At 38.2% G+C, this 12,797-nt stretch overlaps 3 protein-coding genes across 3 annotated transcripts; all 3 read right to left on the bottom strand.

Moving 5' to 3' along the window:
• Nucleotides 1-562: 562 nt before the first annotated feature.
• Nucleotides 563-2,733, bottom strand: LOC145075985 (uncharacterized). The gene is made up of 5 exons (XM_079022027.1): nucleotides 2,659-2,733; nucleotides 2,002-2,197; nucleotides 1,478-1,639; nucleotides 1,223-1,407; nucleotides 563-994 (listed from the first exon to the last, which is right to left on the bottom strand). The coding sequence occupies exons 1-5, from the start codon at nucleotides 2,731-2,733 to the stop codon at nucleotides 563-565; spliced, it is 1,050 nt and encodes a 349-aa protein (XP_078878153.1).
• A 21-nt stretch (nucleotides 2,734-2,754) lies between these two features.
• LOC145075984 (uncharacterized) lies at nucleotides 2,755-4,008 on the bottom strand. The gene has a single exon (XM_079022026.1). The coding sequence runs from the start codon at nucleotides 4,006-4,008 to the stop codon at nucleotides 2,755-2,757; it is 1,254 nt and encodes a 417-aa protein (XP_078878152.1).
• A 6,236-nt stretch (nucleotides 4,009-10,244) lies between these two features.
• LOC145073044 (amidophosphoribosyltransferase, chloroplastic-like) lies at nucleotides 10,245-12,415 on the bottom strand. Its single transcript, XM_079019589.1, has one exon. The coding sequence runs from the start codon at nucleotides 12,306-12,308 to the stop codon at nucleotides 10,566-10,568; it is 1,743 nt and encodes a 580-aa protein (XP_078875715.1). The 5' UTR covers nucleotides 12,309-12,415; the 3' UTR covers nucleotides 10,245-10,565.
• Between the last annotated feature and the right edge of the window lie 382 nt (nucleotides 12,416-12,797).

Genomic DNA, 12,797 nt, shown 5'->3' with positions numbered 1-12,797 from the left:
ATAAGAAATGAAGGAAATGACAAAAATACCCCCAGGTTGCCTCCCGGTTAACTGCCCATTTTTAATGTCGTTGGCTCAACTTGGACCCCAATTGTTTGTCAATCTTGGTAATTTGGATCTGTTACTTCTTCCACTTCTTCGTTTTTAACTTGAAATCTTTCATAATAAGGCTTTAAACGATGACCGTTTACCTTAAAGATCTTCCCGGTTTCTCACTTGTGATTTCTATTGCACCATGCTCAAAAACATTAGTGACAACAAATGGTCCCACCCAACAGGACCTTAATTTACCAGGAACCAATTTCAAACGAGAGTGGTAAAATAATACCTTTTGACCTTTTTCAAATACCTTGCTTACATTCATCTTGTCATGGTATGCTTTTGTCCTTTCTTTGTAAAGGACTTCATTCTCATATGCTTCATTACGGATCTGCTCAATCTCTTGTATGTCAAGCTTCCTTTTCTTTCCCGATTCACTTAGATCTATATTGAATTGCTTGATTGCCCAATAGGCTCCATGCTCCAACTCAACAGGTGGTCGACATGGCTTTCCGAAAACAATTCAATATGGAGACATCCCAATTGGAGTTTTGAATGCAGTGCGGTATGCCCACAAAACATCATCAAGACGTGTACTCCAATATTTCCTTGTTGTATTCACAGTTTTCTCCAAAATACCCTTGATTTGTCGATTGCTCACTTCGGCTTGTCCATTTGTTTGTGGGTGGTATGTTGTGGAGACTTTATGAGTAACACCATACTTCTTCAAGACACTTCCAAGCAAACTATTGAAAAAGTGTGTACCACAATCACTGATTAAGGCTTTTGGAACACCAAATCTGTAAAAGATGTTAGACTTCAAAAAATCTATCACAACTTTTGAATCGTTAGTACAAGTAGCTTTTACTTCTACCCACTTAGAAACATAATCCACAGCCAAAAGAATGTAAGTAAAACCCGAAGATGATGGAAAAGGTCCCATGAAATCAATGCCCTAAACATTGGAAATTTCACAAACTAAAATGGGATTAAGGGGCATTTGATTCTTTGAACTTAAAGAGTCCATCCTTTGACATTTATCACAAGTTGCACAAAAGACATAAGAGTCACGGAAAATACTTGGCCAGTAAAATCCACTCTCTAATACTTTTCTTGCAGTTCTTTGAGGACCAAAATGCCCTCCACAAGCATAAGAGTGACAAAATGTTAAGATAGAAGATACCTCATGTTGATCCACACATCGTCTAATCATTTGGTTAGCACAGTATTTCCACAAATATGGTTCGTCCCATATATACCTCTTGGATTCTTTCTTGATTTTATCTTTTTGCCATCGAATCAAATCTGGTGGAAATTGATTTGTAACGATGTAGTTCACAATATCGGCATACCATGGGGAAACTTTTGCTGAAAAATAGATTCTCATCAGGAAATGCATCATGAATGGGAGTCGAGTCATCGGGAGAAACAATCCTACTAAGATGATCAACTACAAGGTTTGACTTTTCGCTCTTGTCCTTGATTTCAATATCAAACTCTTGTAAGATTAATACCCATCGAATGAGTCTAGGCTTCGAATCCTTCTTTGCAAGTAGATATCTAATAGTTGCATGATCAGAATAAACAACCACTTTAGAACCTAGAAAATAATGATGAAATTTATCTAAAGCAAAGACAATAGATAGCAATTCTTTCTTAGTTGTTGAGTAGTTGGCTTGTGCACTATCAAGTGTTTTTGAGGCATAATAAATGAAATGAGGAACTCAGCCTTTTCTTTGCCCCAACACTACACCAACTGCATGATTGTTGGCATCACACATGATTTTGAAGGGAAAACTCCAATCCGGTGATTGAAGTATTGGTGTTGATATTAACAACTCCTTCAACTAATCAAAAGCTTGCTTGCACTCCTTGGAAAATTCGAATTATGCACCTTTTGTAGGAGCACACACATGGGATGAGATATCTTGGAAAAATCTTTGATGAATCTTCTATAAAAACCTGCATGACCAAGAAACGAGTGTACCTCATGAAAACAAGTGGGATAAGGTAAAGATTTAATGACATCTATTTTTGCTTTGTCTACCTCTAGACCCTTAGAAGACAAAATATGACCCAGTATGAGACCTTTGTCAACCATAAAATGGCACTTTTCATAATTCAAAACAAGATTGGTCTCAATACGTCTTTGCAAAATCTTTTTCAAATTACCCAAACATTCATGAAAAGAATTACCAAAAATTGTGAAGTCGTCCATAAATACTTCAATGATTTCCTCAACATACTCCGAAAAAATACTTACCATGCACCGTTAAAAAGTGGCGGGAGCATTGCCAAGTCCAAAAGGCATTCGCCTATATGCAAATGTTCCGAAGGGACATGTGAAAGTTGTTTTTTCTTGATCCTCGGGTGCAACGGGTATTTGATGGAAACCGGAATACCCATCTAAGCAACAATAGTGAGTTTTCCCGCTAACCTTTCCAACATTTGATCAATGAAGGGAAGTGGGAAATGGTCTTTTCAGGTTGAGTAATTGAGTCTTCTATAGTCTATGCAAACTCTCCACCCGTTTTGCACACGGGTGGGGACTAATTCACCTTGATCATTCTTTGTAACGGTAATACCTGTCTTTTTAGGTACAACTTGGACCGGGCTTACCCACTTGCTATCCGATATAGGATAGATCATCCCCGCATTCAACAAATTCAAAATCTCTTTCTTCACAACCTCCATCATTGGAGGGTGCAAATGCCTTTAAGCTTCTCGGGAGGGCTTGTAATCTTCTTCCATAAGGATCTTGTGCATGCAAAGTGAAGGACTTAGCCCTTTAATGTCGGCTATAGTCCACCCAATAGCTTCCTTATACTCCTTCAAACTGGTGACAAGTTCTTCTTCTTCTTTTGTTGATAATTTTATAGAGATGATCACTGGAAAAGTCTCTTTCTCTCCAAGATACGCATATTTGAGATGCTCGGGTAAAGTCTTGAGTTCCAATTCTGGTGTCTGCATAATAGAAGGAACAAGTCTCTCATTAGGCATCGGTAATTTCAGCTTTGGAACATCAAACCTCGTTTTCTTCTTTTGATCCATGCAAGATACAACTTCCAAAATCTCTTCATCAATTTTGAATTGGTTGGAAACTTTTTCCACTTCATCCTTTTGAAGATTCTTGTCTAAAATGAGAGCTAATACATCAAGATTAGACAAATCAAAACACTCTTCGGTTAATGGTTCAATAACATCCACAAAATTAAAAGATGTAATATCACTTGGATATCTCATAGCATCATAGATGTTGAAATTTATCACCTCTCCATCAAACTCCATGGACAATGTACCATAATAAACATCAATATTTGTCCGGACTATTTTCAAAAAGGGTCTTCCTAGAAGAATTGAACTCAAATTTGGTGAGTCATCATCATCCATGTCAAGGACATAAAAATCTATTGGAAATACTAGTTCATTCACTTGGACTAACACATCTTCTAGCACACCTTTTGGATGTACCACAGCCAATTGAATGATCACCCCGGTCTTCTTCAATATGCCAATATTTAATGTTTTAAAAATGGAATATGGCAAAACATTGATAGAAGCTCCAAGGTCTAGCATAGCCTGTGGAACATGAAGATTACCTAACTTGTAAGGAACTATGAAAACACCCAGATCCTTACATTTTTTAGGTAGTCTTTTCTGTAACACTGCAGATACAATTTCACCTACCTTGACTGTTTCATTCCCTTTTAATATTTTCTTAGATGTGCATAATTCCTTAAGGAATTTAGCATACCTAGGGACTTGTTTGATGGCATCAATAAGAGGAATATTTACCTCAACCTTTATGAACATCTCCATGATCTCATTATCTTCCCTTTCACGCTTTGACTTGCTTAACCTTGTGGGAAATGGAGGAGGAGTGACTTTTACTTCAATGGGAACTTGCTTTGAAGGTGCTTTTGACTTCTCTTCTTCTTTCTCTAACTCCATCTCTTCTTCTTCAATCATCTTTGGGTCTTCATATTCTTTTCCATTTCTCAAAGTAATGGCACATGCACTATGCTTTGGATTCTTTTCGGTTTGTGTGGGTAGTTTTCCTTGTGACTCCAATTTACTCACAGAAGTGGCGAGTTAAGTCATTTGTTGCTCCAAATTATTGATACTCGCCTTGGTCTCATTTTGAAATGTTTGAGTACTTGTGGCTAAACTCTTTACAATATCTTCCAAAGACATTCCTGATCTGCTTGAACTACTTCCTTGTTGCATGTTTTGATGTTGGAATTGAGATTGATGAGGAGGTTGATTTGGCTGGAAATGTGGTTGATAATTTTGTTGGTGATGCATTTGATTTTGAAATGGAGATCTTAGTTGAAAAGATGGTGGTCTTGGCTGAAAATTGGCATTGGGTTGATGCCAGTTTGGATTACTTCTTGGATGAAAGTTTCCTTGTTGTTGACGAGAAAATCTCATAGCTTGAACTGGCTCTATATCTTCTTGTAACATTGGGCACATATCAGTGGGGTGTCCAACCTGGGTACAAATACCACAAGGTCTAACTGCTGGTGGTTACACACCCTTCTCCTTAGCAAGCATCATCACTACTTTAGTCAACTCAGAAAGTTTACTTTCAATTTTTGGGGTAGAAATTTCTTTCACTCCTCTTAGTGCATCACTGTACCATTTTTCTTCTTGAGTTGTATGCTTGGACTCTTCTGCGATGTTTTTGATAAGAGATCTGATTTCTGTTGGAGTTTTATTAGCTATTGATCCACCACTTGATGCATTGAGTAATCTCCTATCCCAAGATGACATTCCCTCACAAAAATATTGCAACAATTGATACTCTGAAATCCCATGTTTTGGACATCTTGAACACAACTTCTTGAACCGTTCCCAGTAAGTATGCAAGGCTTCTCTTTTTTGTTGCTTGATACCAATTATTTCCCTGCGTAAAGCTGAAGCTCTCATTTCTAGAAAATATTTATCCAAAAACATCCTTGCAAGTTCATTCCATGTTGTGACTGACCCCGGTGGCAAGTCATATAACCACTCCTTGGTTGAATCTTGTAAAGCAAAGGGGAATGCCCTTAACTTGATTTCATCTTATGTAACTTCATGTGGCTTCTTACCCACACAAACGACATGGAATTCCTTAAGGAATTTATGTGGGTCTTCATTCTCAAGACCACGAAATGAAGGTAACAAGTGAATGAGTCCGGATTTGAGTTCAAAGTTTATGGCTGCAGGATAATTGATGCATAATGGTTGTTGGGTAACATCTTGAGTGGCCCACTGTCTAAAGGTTTGTTCGGGTGGTGGATTTGGGGGATTTTGGTTTCCTTCATGGTTGTCTCCCATGGTAGTAGTATAAATAAAAGTTTCAGACTCGGGTAAAGGTGAAGATGGTGGGGTAGAATTTTTGGATGTTGGTGAAGATGTGGTTGATGGATTTGATGAAAAAGCTCTGGATTGTTGTTGTTTCTTTAAAAGAGTGGCTTGCTTCCTCTTTGCTTTGCATATTTCTCTATCTCCAAATCAACTGGTAAAGGTGTACATGTACGAAAAGATCTTGGCATAAACAATTAGTACTACCGTGTCCCCGGCAACAACGCCAATTTGTTAGGCGTGTCAAAGCCAACAAATAAAGGGTTATAAATGACTCCCTAAACACTACTACTTTGTACTAAAAATATAATAAAAGGAAAGTAGGATCGATCCACAGAGACACGAAATAAGTACTTATACCCTTTTTGCGTAAGGTACAAATGAGATCACAAAAGAGGGGGGGGAAGTTTAATTCAAACAAAAGACTGAAGTTATGAGTAAACAATTGATCAAATAAAATAAAATCAAGATTTATAAAATACTCCAACACTATGCAAGACTAATTAGCAATGTGATTCAAAATATGAAATGATATTTGTTTAATTCTATCTAAGTTCGTACTTAGAAATACTAATTAGCTCTAACAATTCACATTCACCATTTTAATTAACTAAAATAAGCTCTTTAATTAATTCTAATCTAACCAATCTAATCTAAACAAGTTCGTAGAATTAGGTGGAAAGATTGAATTATGCTTTGTTTGAATTTTACCAACAACATTCAATACTCCTCATAAGCTTGGGAGTGTAAGAATGTGTGAATTTGATTTACACCAGAATTATTCTAAGAAAATTTAATTTAGTGTTTGTTACTTGTTCTATATGACAAAACAATTACAGATTTTGCATAATAGCTAACTTGAATGAATCAACTCTAACTCAATTGGCCAAAAAGAACTAGAATTGAAACCAAACTTTCAATTAAAACAAAATCAAATTCACTAGATAGCATTTAAAACAAACACCAAGTCAAATGATTGAATTCACACACACAATAGTCAAAACATGAAGTTGGAGAGTTTAAGTTTCTAGCCACTCATGACTAAAACAAAGCACAAACCTAGAAATTGAAATTAAAGTCTTACAAATTGAAATATAAACTAAATCCAAGTCTTTCCAAGTAACAATTGTCTTCCAATTCCTCCAGAAAATCGCCTCTAGAACTCCCAAAATCGACTTCACTCTTCTTGGAACTGGTTACACCTCTTTAGAAAGAAGAAAAACTGCTTTAAATTTATGACCACGTTTACACGGCCCGTGTAAATTAACACTACCATTTACACGGCTGTGTAAACACAAAAATTATGCTGCATAATTTGGTCAGGCCTTCAAAGTACAATGCTCGAGAGTATACGTTTACACGGCCCGTGTAAATACAAGGCTTCCATTTATACGACCCGTGTAAATCTCTAAATGGCCAAAATCTTCATTTCTTTGATATATTCCTCCTCGGTGCTTCGCAAGTCCCGAAACTTCATCTACATCTCTTATTCATCTCCTCAAGTAAGATCCTACCCCCAAAAGTCCTTGAAATATCATAGAAGTGTGTGAATGAAATTGCCTCATGAAAAATTCCGAAAAACATGCAAAATGCATGAGTTTAAGCCTATATGCAATGCACTTTTATGGAGTAAAACTACAAAATGGATGCATGAAATGCACCTAGCACTGAGCTTCCCATGCATAAATGAAGGAATTCATCTACAATATTGATCCCTCAAATTGTAATAGAATTCCCCTGCAGATCCCTTTCCCAGTTCCTTGTCTTCGATTGGGACATAAAGGCTGAGGATATGAAATTATGGGTAGCTCCTGGGTCTATCAATGTTACCACTGGTTGGTTCCAAACTTGTCCCTTCAATTTCATAGTTTTAGGTGAGGAAATCCCAGTTATTAAGCTTAAGGACACTTCGATTACGGGGTCCACCTCTACCAAATCCAATACGGTCGGAATCTTACATGTTTCGTCATCCTCTGGTTCACCCCCTGTATCTTCGTCTTGATCCACCAATATCACGCTCAATTAGGTTTTACAGACGTTCCATTTATCCATTTATCATCACATCTATATCATAGCCCTCGATCCCTCTTATCATTGGTATGAGCTTTAGTCAAGCGACGGTCTTTAAGATTATGATATTGATGGGTCATCGCACCTGTTCGAGACCACGTCCCATAGGTATAGCTTTTTAAGTTTCCCCCAAATTGACATAACATTGTGGATGTTGAGTTATTAGGGAATCAGGTTACCAGAGATCCAAATCCACTTTGTTTTAGAGCCTGGTTTTTTTCTTTAATTTGTTGGTCTAACTCGATTGCACCATGCAATTCATGCATTGCCCACATTCGCAATTCAATCTTGATGTGGGGTTCAGTCCGTCCAAGAAATCCCCCAAAGCGATTCAGTCTGTCACCTCATCTAACGGCATTGACAACTCAATGAAACGTCTTACATACTCCTATGTGGTTCCAGTTTGTTCGAGAGCATACCATTTCTCATACAAATCGTCGTCATGGATCAGTCAGAATCTTTTGAGAAACACCTCTTTCATCTCCTCCCATGTATTTATCGCATGTTAGACCATCTAAACCAAGCTAACACATCCCCACTAAGACAAAGGATTGTTGCTTCTATCTTCTTTTCATCTAACAGTTGGTATATCACAAAATATCGATATGCTTGCAATATCGAATGTTGGCATGTCAATCTTCTGATATATGTACTCATAACGACCTCATGTTTTCCCTCCATCGTTATGATAAAGTGTGTTGATACATGAATCGCACTTTCAAAGTGTCCCGGAGATGATTCCCCAAGTTCCCCTGGTTTCGTGTCCACCTTTCCTTGAACCCATGAGTCGAAGCCGATGTGGCTGAACCCTACATTGTCGAAACCTATCAGCACTGAGCTTCCAATACCTTTGTTCTTTTTTGTGGGGTTACCTTCTAGAGTTGTGGTGCTAGACTAGAGTTGTGTTGCTAGACTGATGAACATTTGAGTTGCCTCTTCCGGTTCTAGCCATGAAATCCAATGTTTCTAGCACCTTGTTCATGGTTGTTTTAGACTCCTATTGGTTTTAAGTTGTCTCCTATTTTCATTGAAGGGGGGGGGGGGTGTCCATCCTTAACTACATTTCTTGAATATCAACATGATGATATTGAAGCTAAATCTGCATTATCCCCACTTGATCCTCCAACTTCTTAACAACAACTCCCTCTTTAAAAGCTCAACTGCTCTAATACCAATTGATACCTCCTTAGCTAATCCTGGACATAAAGAGTAAAAGTAACCCAATACATATCAATGGAATAGTAACATATGAATGTATGCACTGAATATTCAAACTGATAGCCCCATATTCGAGAGAGGGGAAAATCTCCAGGTTCTAGAAGAACTTTACAATATTTTTACAAACCCTAAAAGAACAAAGACAACATATAAATACCCTCTGGCAGGAGAATAAGACAAATTGATCCGGACAAAGGAAAGGATTTTGCAACCCCACTCAAAAAGCTAAACGCACCGAGGTAGTGGCACGGACATAACAAGTTGACCAACATAATAAGTAAAAGACAGATTTACACTCCTACTCCCAGCAAACCTGATAAATAATCATTCCTTTGGGCTATTCTTCAATTAAGCCTTACACTTTCTTCCTTGGTAAACCTTAAAGGGTTAGGAGTTATCATAATCTGCTACCATTTACTAACTGTTATTTGTAAATTATTTTATTCCAATACAGTTAAGAACTAGATTTCTTGGTGTACATTGGCCATTTATTGAATAATTGTGCTTTTTTAGGATCAAAAGATAGTGCAAGAATAAGAGGAAAGACCATTTTTGTACTTTTATTATGCTATGGGGTTTGACTAATAAAAGTAGAAGGAAAGAGGATCCTTGAAGACTCAAAGTATGATTACTTTTGAGTTTTGGGTGAATAATAATAAAAGTTGATTATTTGGAGAAGTAATAAAAATAAAGGGTATTTTGGTATAGGGTGCGATTTAAAATCATGAATTGTCTGAACTTGATTTATATCAAATATTGCAAGAATTAAAAAGGACCGGTACTTTTAGTATTTTGTGGAAAATTGGTATGATAGAAATGATTAAAACAAGATTCATGAGAGAAAAACAAAATTCAACATAATAAAAGGTGGTTATGGCCTATTTGGCCTTCAATGGTTTTTGTTTCTTTTCAAACTATTTTGATGTACTTGATACAATACTACAAGCAAAAATTAAGAATTTTTTGGATTTTAAAATAATTGGAAATGACATTTTTGGCACATTATAAAGAATTAGAATACTTGGTTCAAAAACAACAAGCATAAAAGTCTGGAATAATGGTAATAGTGACAGGTACAAATGATGGGTTAAAATGAAAAGAAAAAAAATATTTTGGTCTTTTTATTACCTCTTTTAGAGATTTTGCATGGATTGGGGAAGGAAAAAATGATAGAATTCTTGGATGTTAAAAACCTAGAAAACATGTAATTGGAAAGGGCATTTTTTTGTCATTTTTCGTCAAAAAAGAATAATAAAAACAAGAAAACATGTAATTGCAATAACTTGTTTACAAAGGAGGGTCATGTCATTATTGTTACTTTGTGAGCGACTTAAATCACCAAGACCATTTTTAACCAGAGAAAGTATAAAGTTGGAAAAGAGGCTTAAATACATTGCGATTTTTAAAAAGGGCTGAAAGTACATTGTTATTTCCAGCCAAGTATAAACAATCACATTGCTATTGCTCACAATTAATCTACTTTAAAGAAACTTAACGGGGGGAAATGAAAAGTTGAAAACACGCTTTTAAACAATTTCATATCTCAAAACTCAAAAATCCTATCATTCTCATTTTGTATCAAAAGAATCATGAAGATCAATGAGATTTATCCTTTTGCAAACACATTCTATACATTAGCCAATGTTACCCTACAACTACAATAAGAAGTTGGATTACCAATGTGTTACATTACCTCACCTTTTCCAAAAATAAAAGAGGTCAATGCTAAACTTTTTTTTAATAAACCCGTGTCTCACACCTAGTAAACCAATATACTAAGATTATTCGTAGATCATATCATAGATCATATATTCCGTAATACCACCTTCAAGACAAAAAAAAAATTGAAAAAGTTTCATAGTAAAACCAAGATCAAGAAACACCAAAAAAGATCAAACAGGAACTTGTTCTTCATAATTCACATCCAAATCCTCCCCTTTGTTTTCTTTAGATCCTTGAAGCCACCCCCCATCAATCGACCCAATACTCCCATTCAACCCATCATCCACAAAATCCCCAACCCTTTTCACAATCCCACTTGGAATCACAGGATAATCCCCAGAAAAACACGCATAACAAAAATTCTTTGAATCTCCCTTCAACATCTTCTTCAAACTATCAATTTCAAGAAACGCCAAAGAATCTGCCCCGATAAATTCCCGAATCTCCTCAACACTCATTCGATTTGATATCAATTCTTCAGGACTTGGTGTATCAACACCATAATAACAAGATGCAATGATTGGAGGACTTGCGATCCTCATATGAACCTCTTTTGCACCTGCTTCTTTTAATAATCGGACTATTTTTGATGATGTTGTCCCTCTGACAATGGAATCGTCCACCACCACCACCCGTTTTCCCTCCAAAACCGCTCTTACTGGTGAAAGCTTCAATTTCACCCCAAAATCACGAATCCTTTGAGAGGGTTCGATGAATGTCCGACCAACGTAATGTGAGCGGATTAATCCTTGTTGGAATGGAACTCCGGCTTTGTTTGCGTACCCTATCGCCGCCACCACGCCGGAATCTGGGACTGCAATCACCACGTCACAGTCGACCGGCGACTCTGTGGCTAGGATTTCCCCAAATTGCCGGCGGGAGTCGTAGACGGATTTCCCGAACACGACGGAGTTGGGTAGAGAGAAATAGATGTGTTCGAAGATGCATGATTTGGGTTCTGGGTGTGGCATTAAACAGAGGGATTGGATGCCGTCTTTGTCGACGATTAGAACTTCACCTGGGTTAACTTCTCTTTCGTATTTAGCTTCGATAAGATCTAGAGCGCAGGTTTCTGATGCGAAAACTATGGCGCCATTGCTTCGTTTTCCCATTACTAATGGCCGGAATCCAAATGGGTCACGAACTGCGACTAATTTGTCTTCTGTTATAAACACCATGGAATAAGCTCCTTTCAGCTTTTCACAAGCTTCAACGATTCTTAGAAAGAAGGGTCTTTGTTTAGATATGGCGATTAGATGCAGAACAACTTCAGTATCTGAACTAGTTCCAAAAATTGAGCCGTTTTCTTCTAGCTCAGCTCTTAGGGTTTGATAATTTACTAGATTTCCGTTATGCGCCACACCGACGCGACCAAACCGGTAACCGGCGACGAAGGGCTGGACGTTTTTTAGCATGGATTGACCGGCGGTGGAGTACCGGACGTGCCCTATTGCGTTGTCTCCAGGGAGTTGGTCGAGTTTTGATTGGTTGAAGACTTCTGAGACGAGGCCGACGCCGGTGACGGATTTGAGGACGCCCTCGGCTGTGGCGGTGACTATCCCGGCGCCTTCTTGACCCCGGTGTTGGAGGGCGTGGAGAGCCAAGTAGCAGAGACGTGACGCTTCTGGGTCACCGTAGATACCCACAACCCCGCACTCTTCACGAGGCTTATCGTCGTTATCGAATACTAAATCCTCTTCATCTGGGTATGATTCCGATGATGAAATAACGTCGGAGATTGGATTTTTAGCGGCGGTTGTTGAACGGATTTTGTGGGTGAGAGTGAACGACAATGTTTTGTGTAGAGGTTTGAGGGTGGGTTTAGAGAAGGCAGGAGATGGTTTGTCCGCGGATTTACAGAGAGGGGAACGGTGGGAAATTGAGGCGGCTGTAGCGGCGGTGGCGGAGGCCATTGTGGAAGGAGAGCAGCGAAGGGCGAATACGGGCTATGAATAGCCAAAGTGGGCTAGGTTTTGGTGATTTTATGTTCCCGGACGAATGATGTTTGACTGGAGTGTGATTTTATTACGTTAGAGCGCTTGACTGAAGTGTGATTTTATTAGGTTAGAGCGTGGCTAAAAAAACCGAACTAATCAGGAATAACTGCTTATTAATTTTCAACGAGTTGCTGGGAAACTCGACGAGTTGGTCAAGGAGTTTACTGCTGCAGATGTTAAGAACTCGACGAGTCACTCAAGTGGCTCGGCGAGTCAGTAGAATGAATCGGCGAGTCAGCTAGGGTTTTCCTAACCTTTGGACACGCATGAACTCAGCGAGTTGCAGGGAAACTTGACGAGTTGGTCAAGGAATTTATTGCTGCAAACGTTAGGAACTCGACGAGTCACTCAAGTGACTCGGCGAGTTGATGAGTTATGTAAGGAACTCAGCGAGTGGCTGATTGT

The sequence above is a fragment of the Lactuca serriola genome, chromosome 9 (assembly GCF_051521515.1).
Source record: "Lactuca serriola cultivar US96UC23 chromosome 9, Lser_US96UC23_V15, whole genome shotgun sequence".
NCBI lineage: Eukaryota > Viridiplantae > Streptophyta > Magnoliopsida > Asterales > Asteraceae > Lactuca > Lactuca serriola.
Note: the sequence above shows the minus strand (reverse complement) of the source record. Positions and strands in the feature narration are given on the sequence as shown.

Bases quoted from the DNA above. Each gene is read 5' to 3' on its own strand.
- LOC145073044 (XM_079019589.1), bottom strand. From the start codon at position 12,308: ATGGCCTCCGCCACCGCCGCTACAGCCGCCTCAATTTCCCACCGTTCC.
- LOC145075984 (XM_079022026.1), bottom strand. From the start codon at position 4,008: ATGATTGAAGAAGAAGAGATGGAGTTAGAGAAAGAAGAAGAGAAGTCA.
- LOC145075985 (XM_079022027.1), bottom strand. From the start codon at position 2,733: ATGGAGGTTGTGAAGAAAGAGATTTTGAATTTGTTGAATGCGGGGATG. The intron at 1,408-1,477 runs GTAGGATTGTTT...TCTATTTTTCAG, and splicing joins CCTTGTAGTTGATCATCTTA to CAAAAGTTTCCCCATGGTAT. The intron at 995-1,222 runs GTATCTTCTATC...TCCAATGTTTAG, and splicing joins GATGTGTGGATCAACATGAG to GGCATTGATTTCATGGGACC.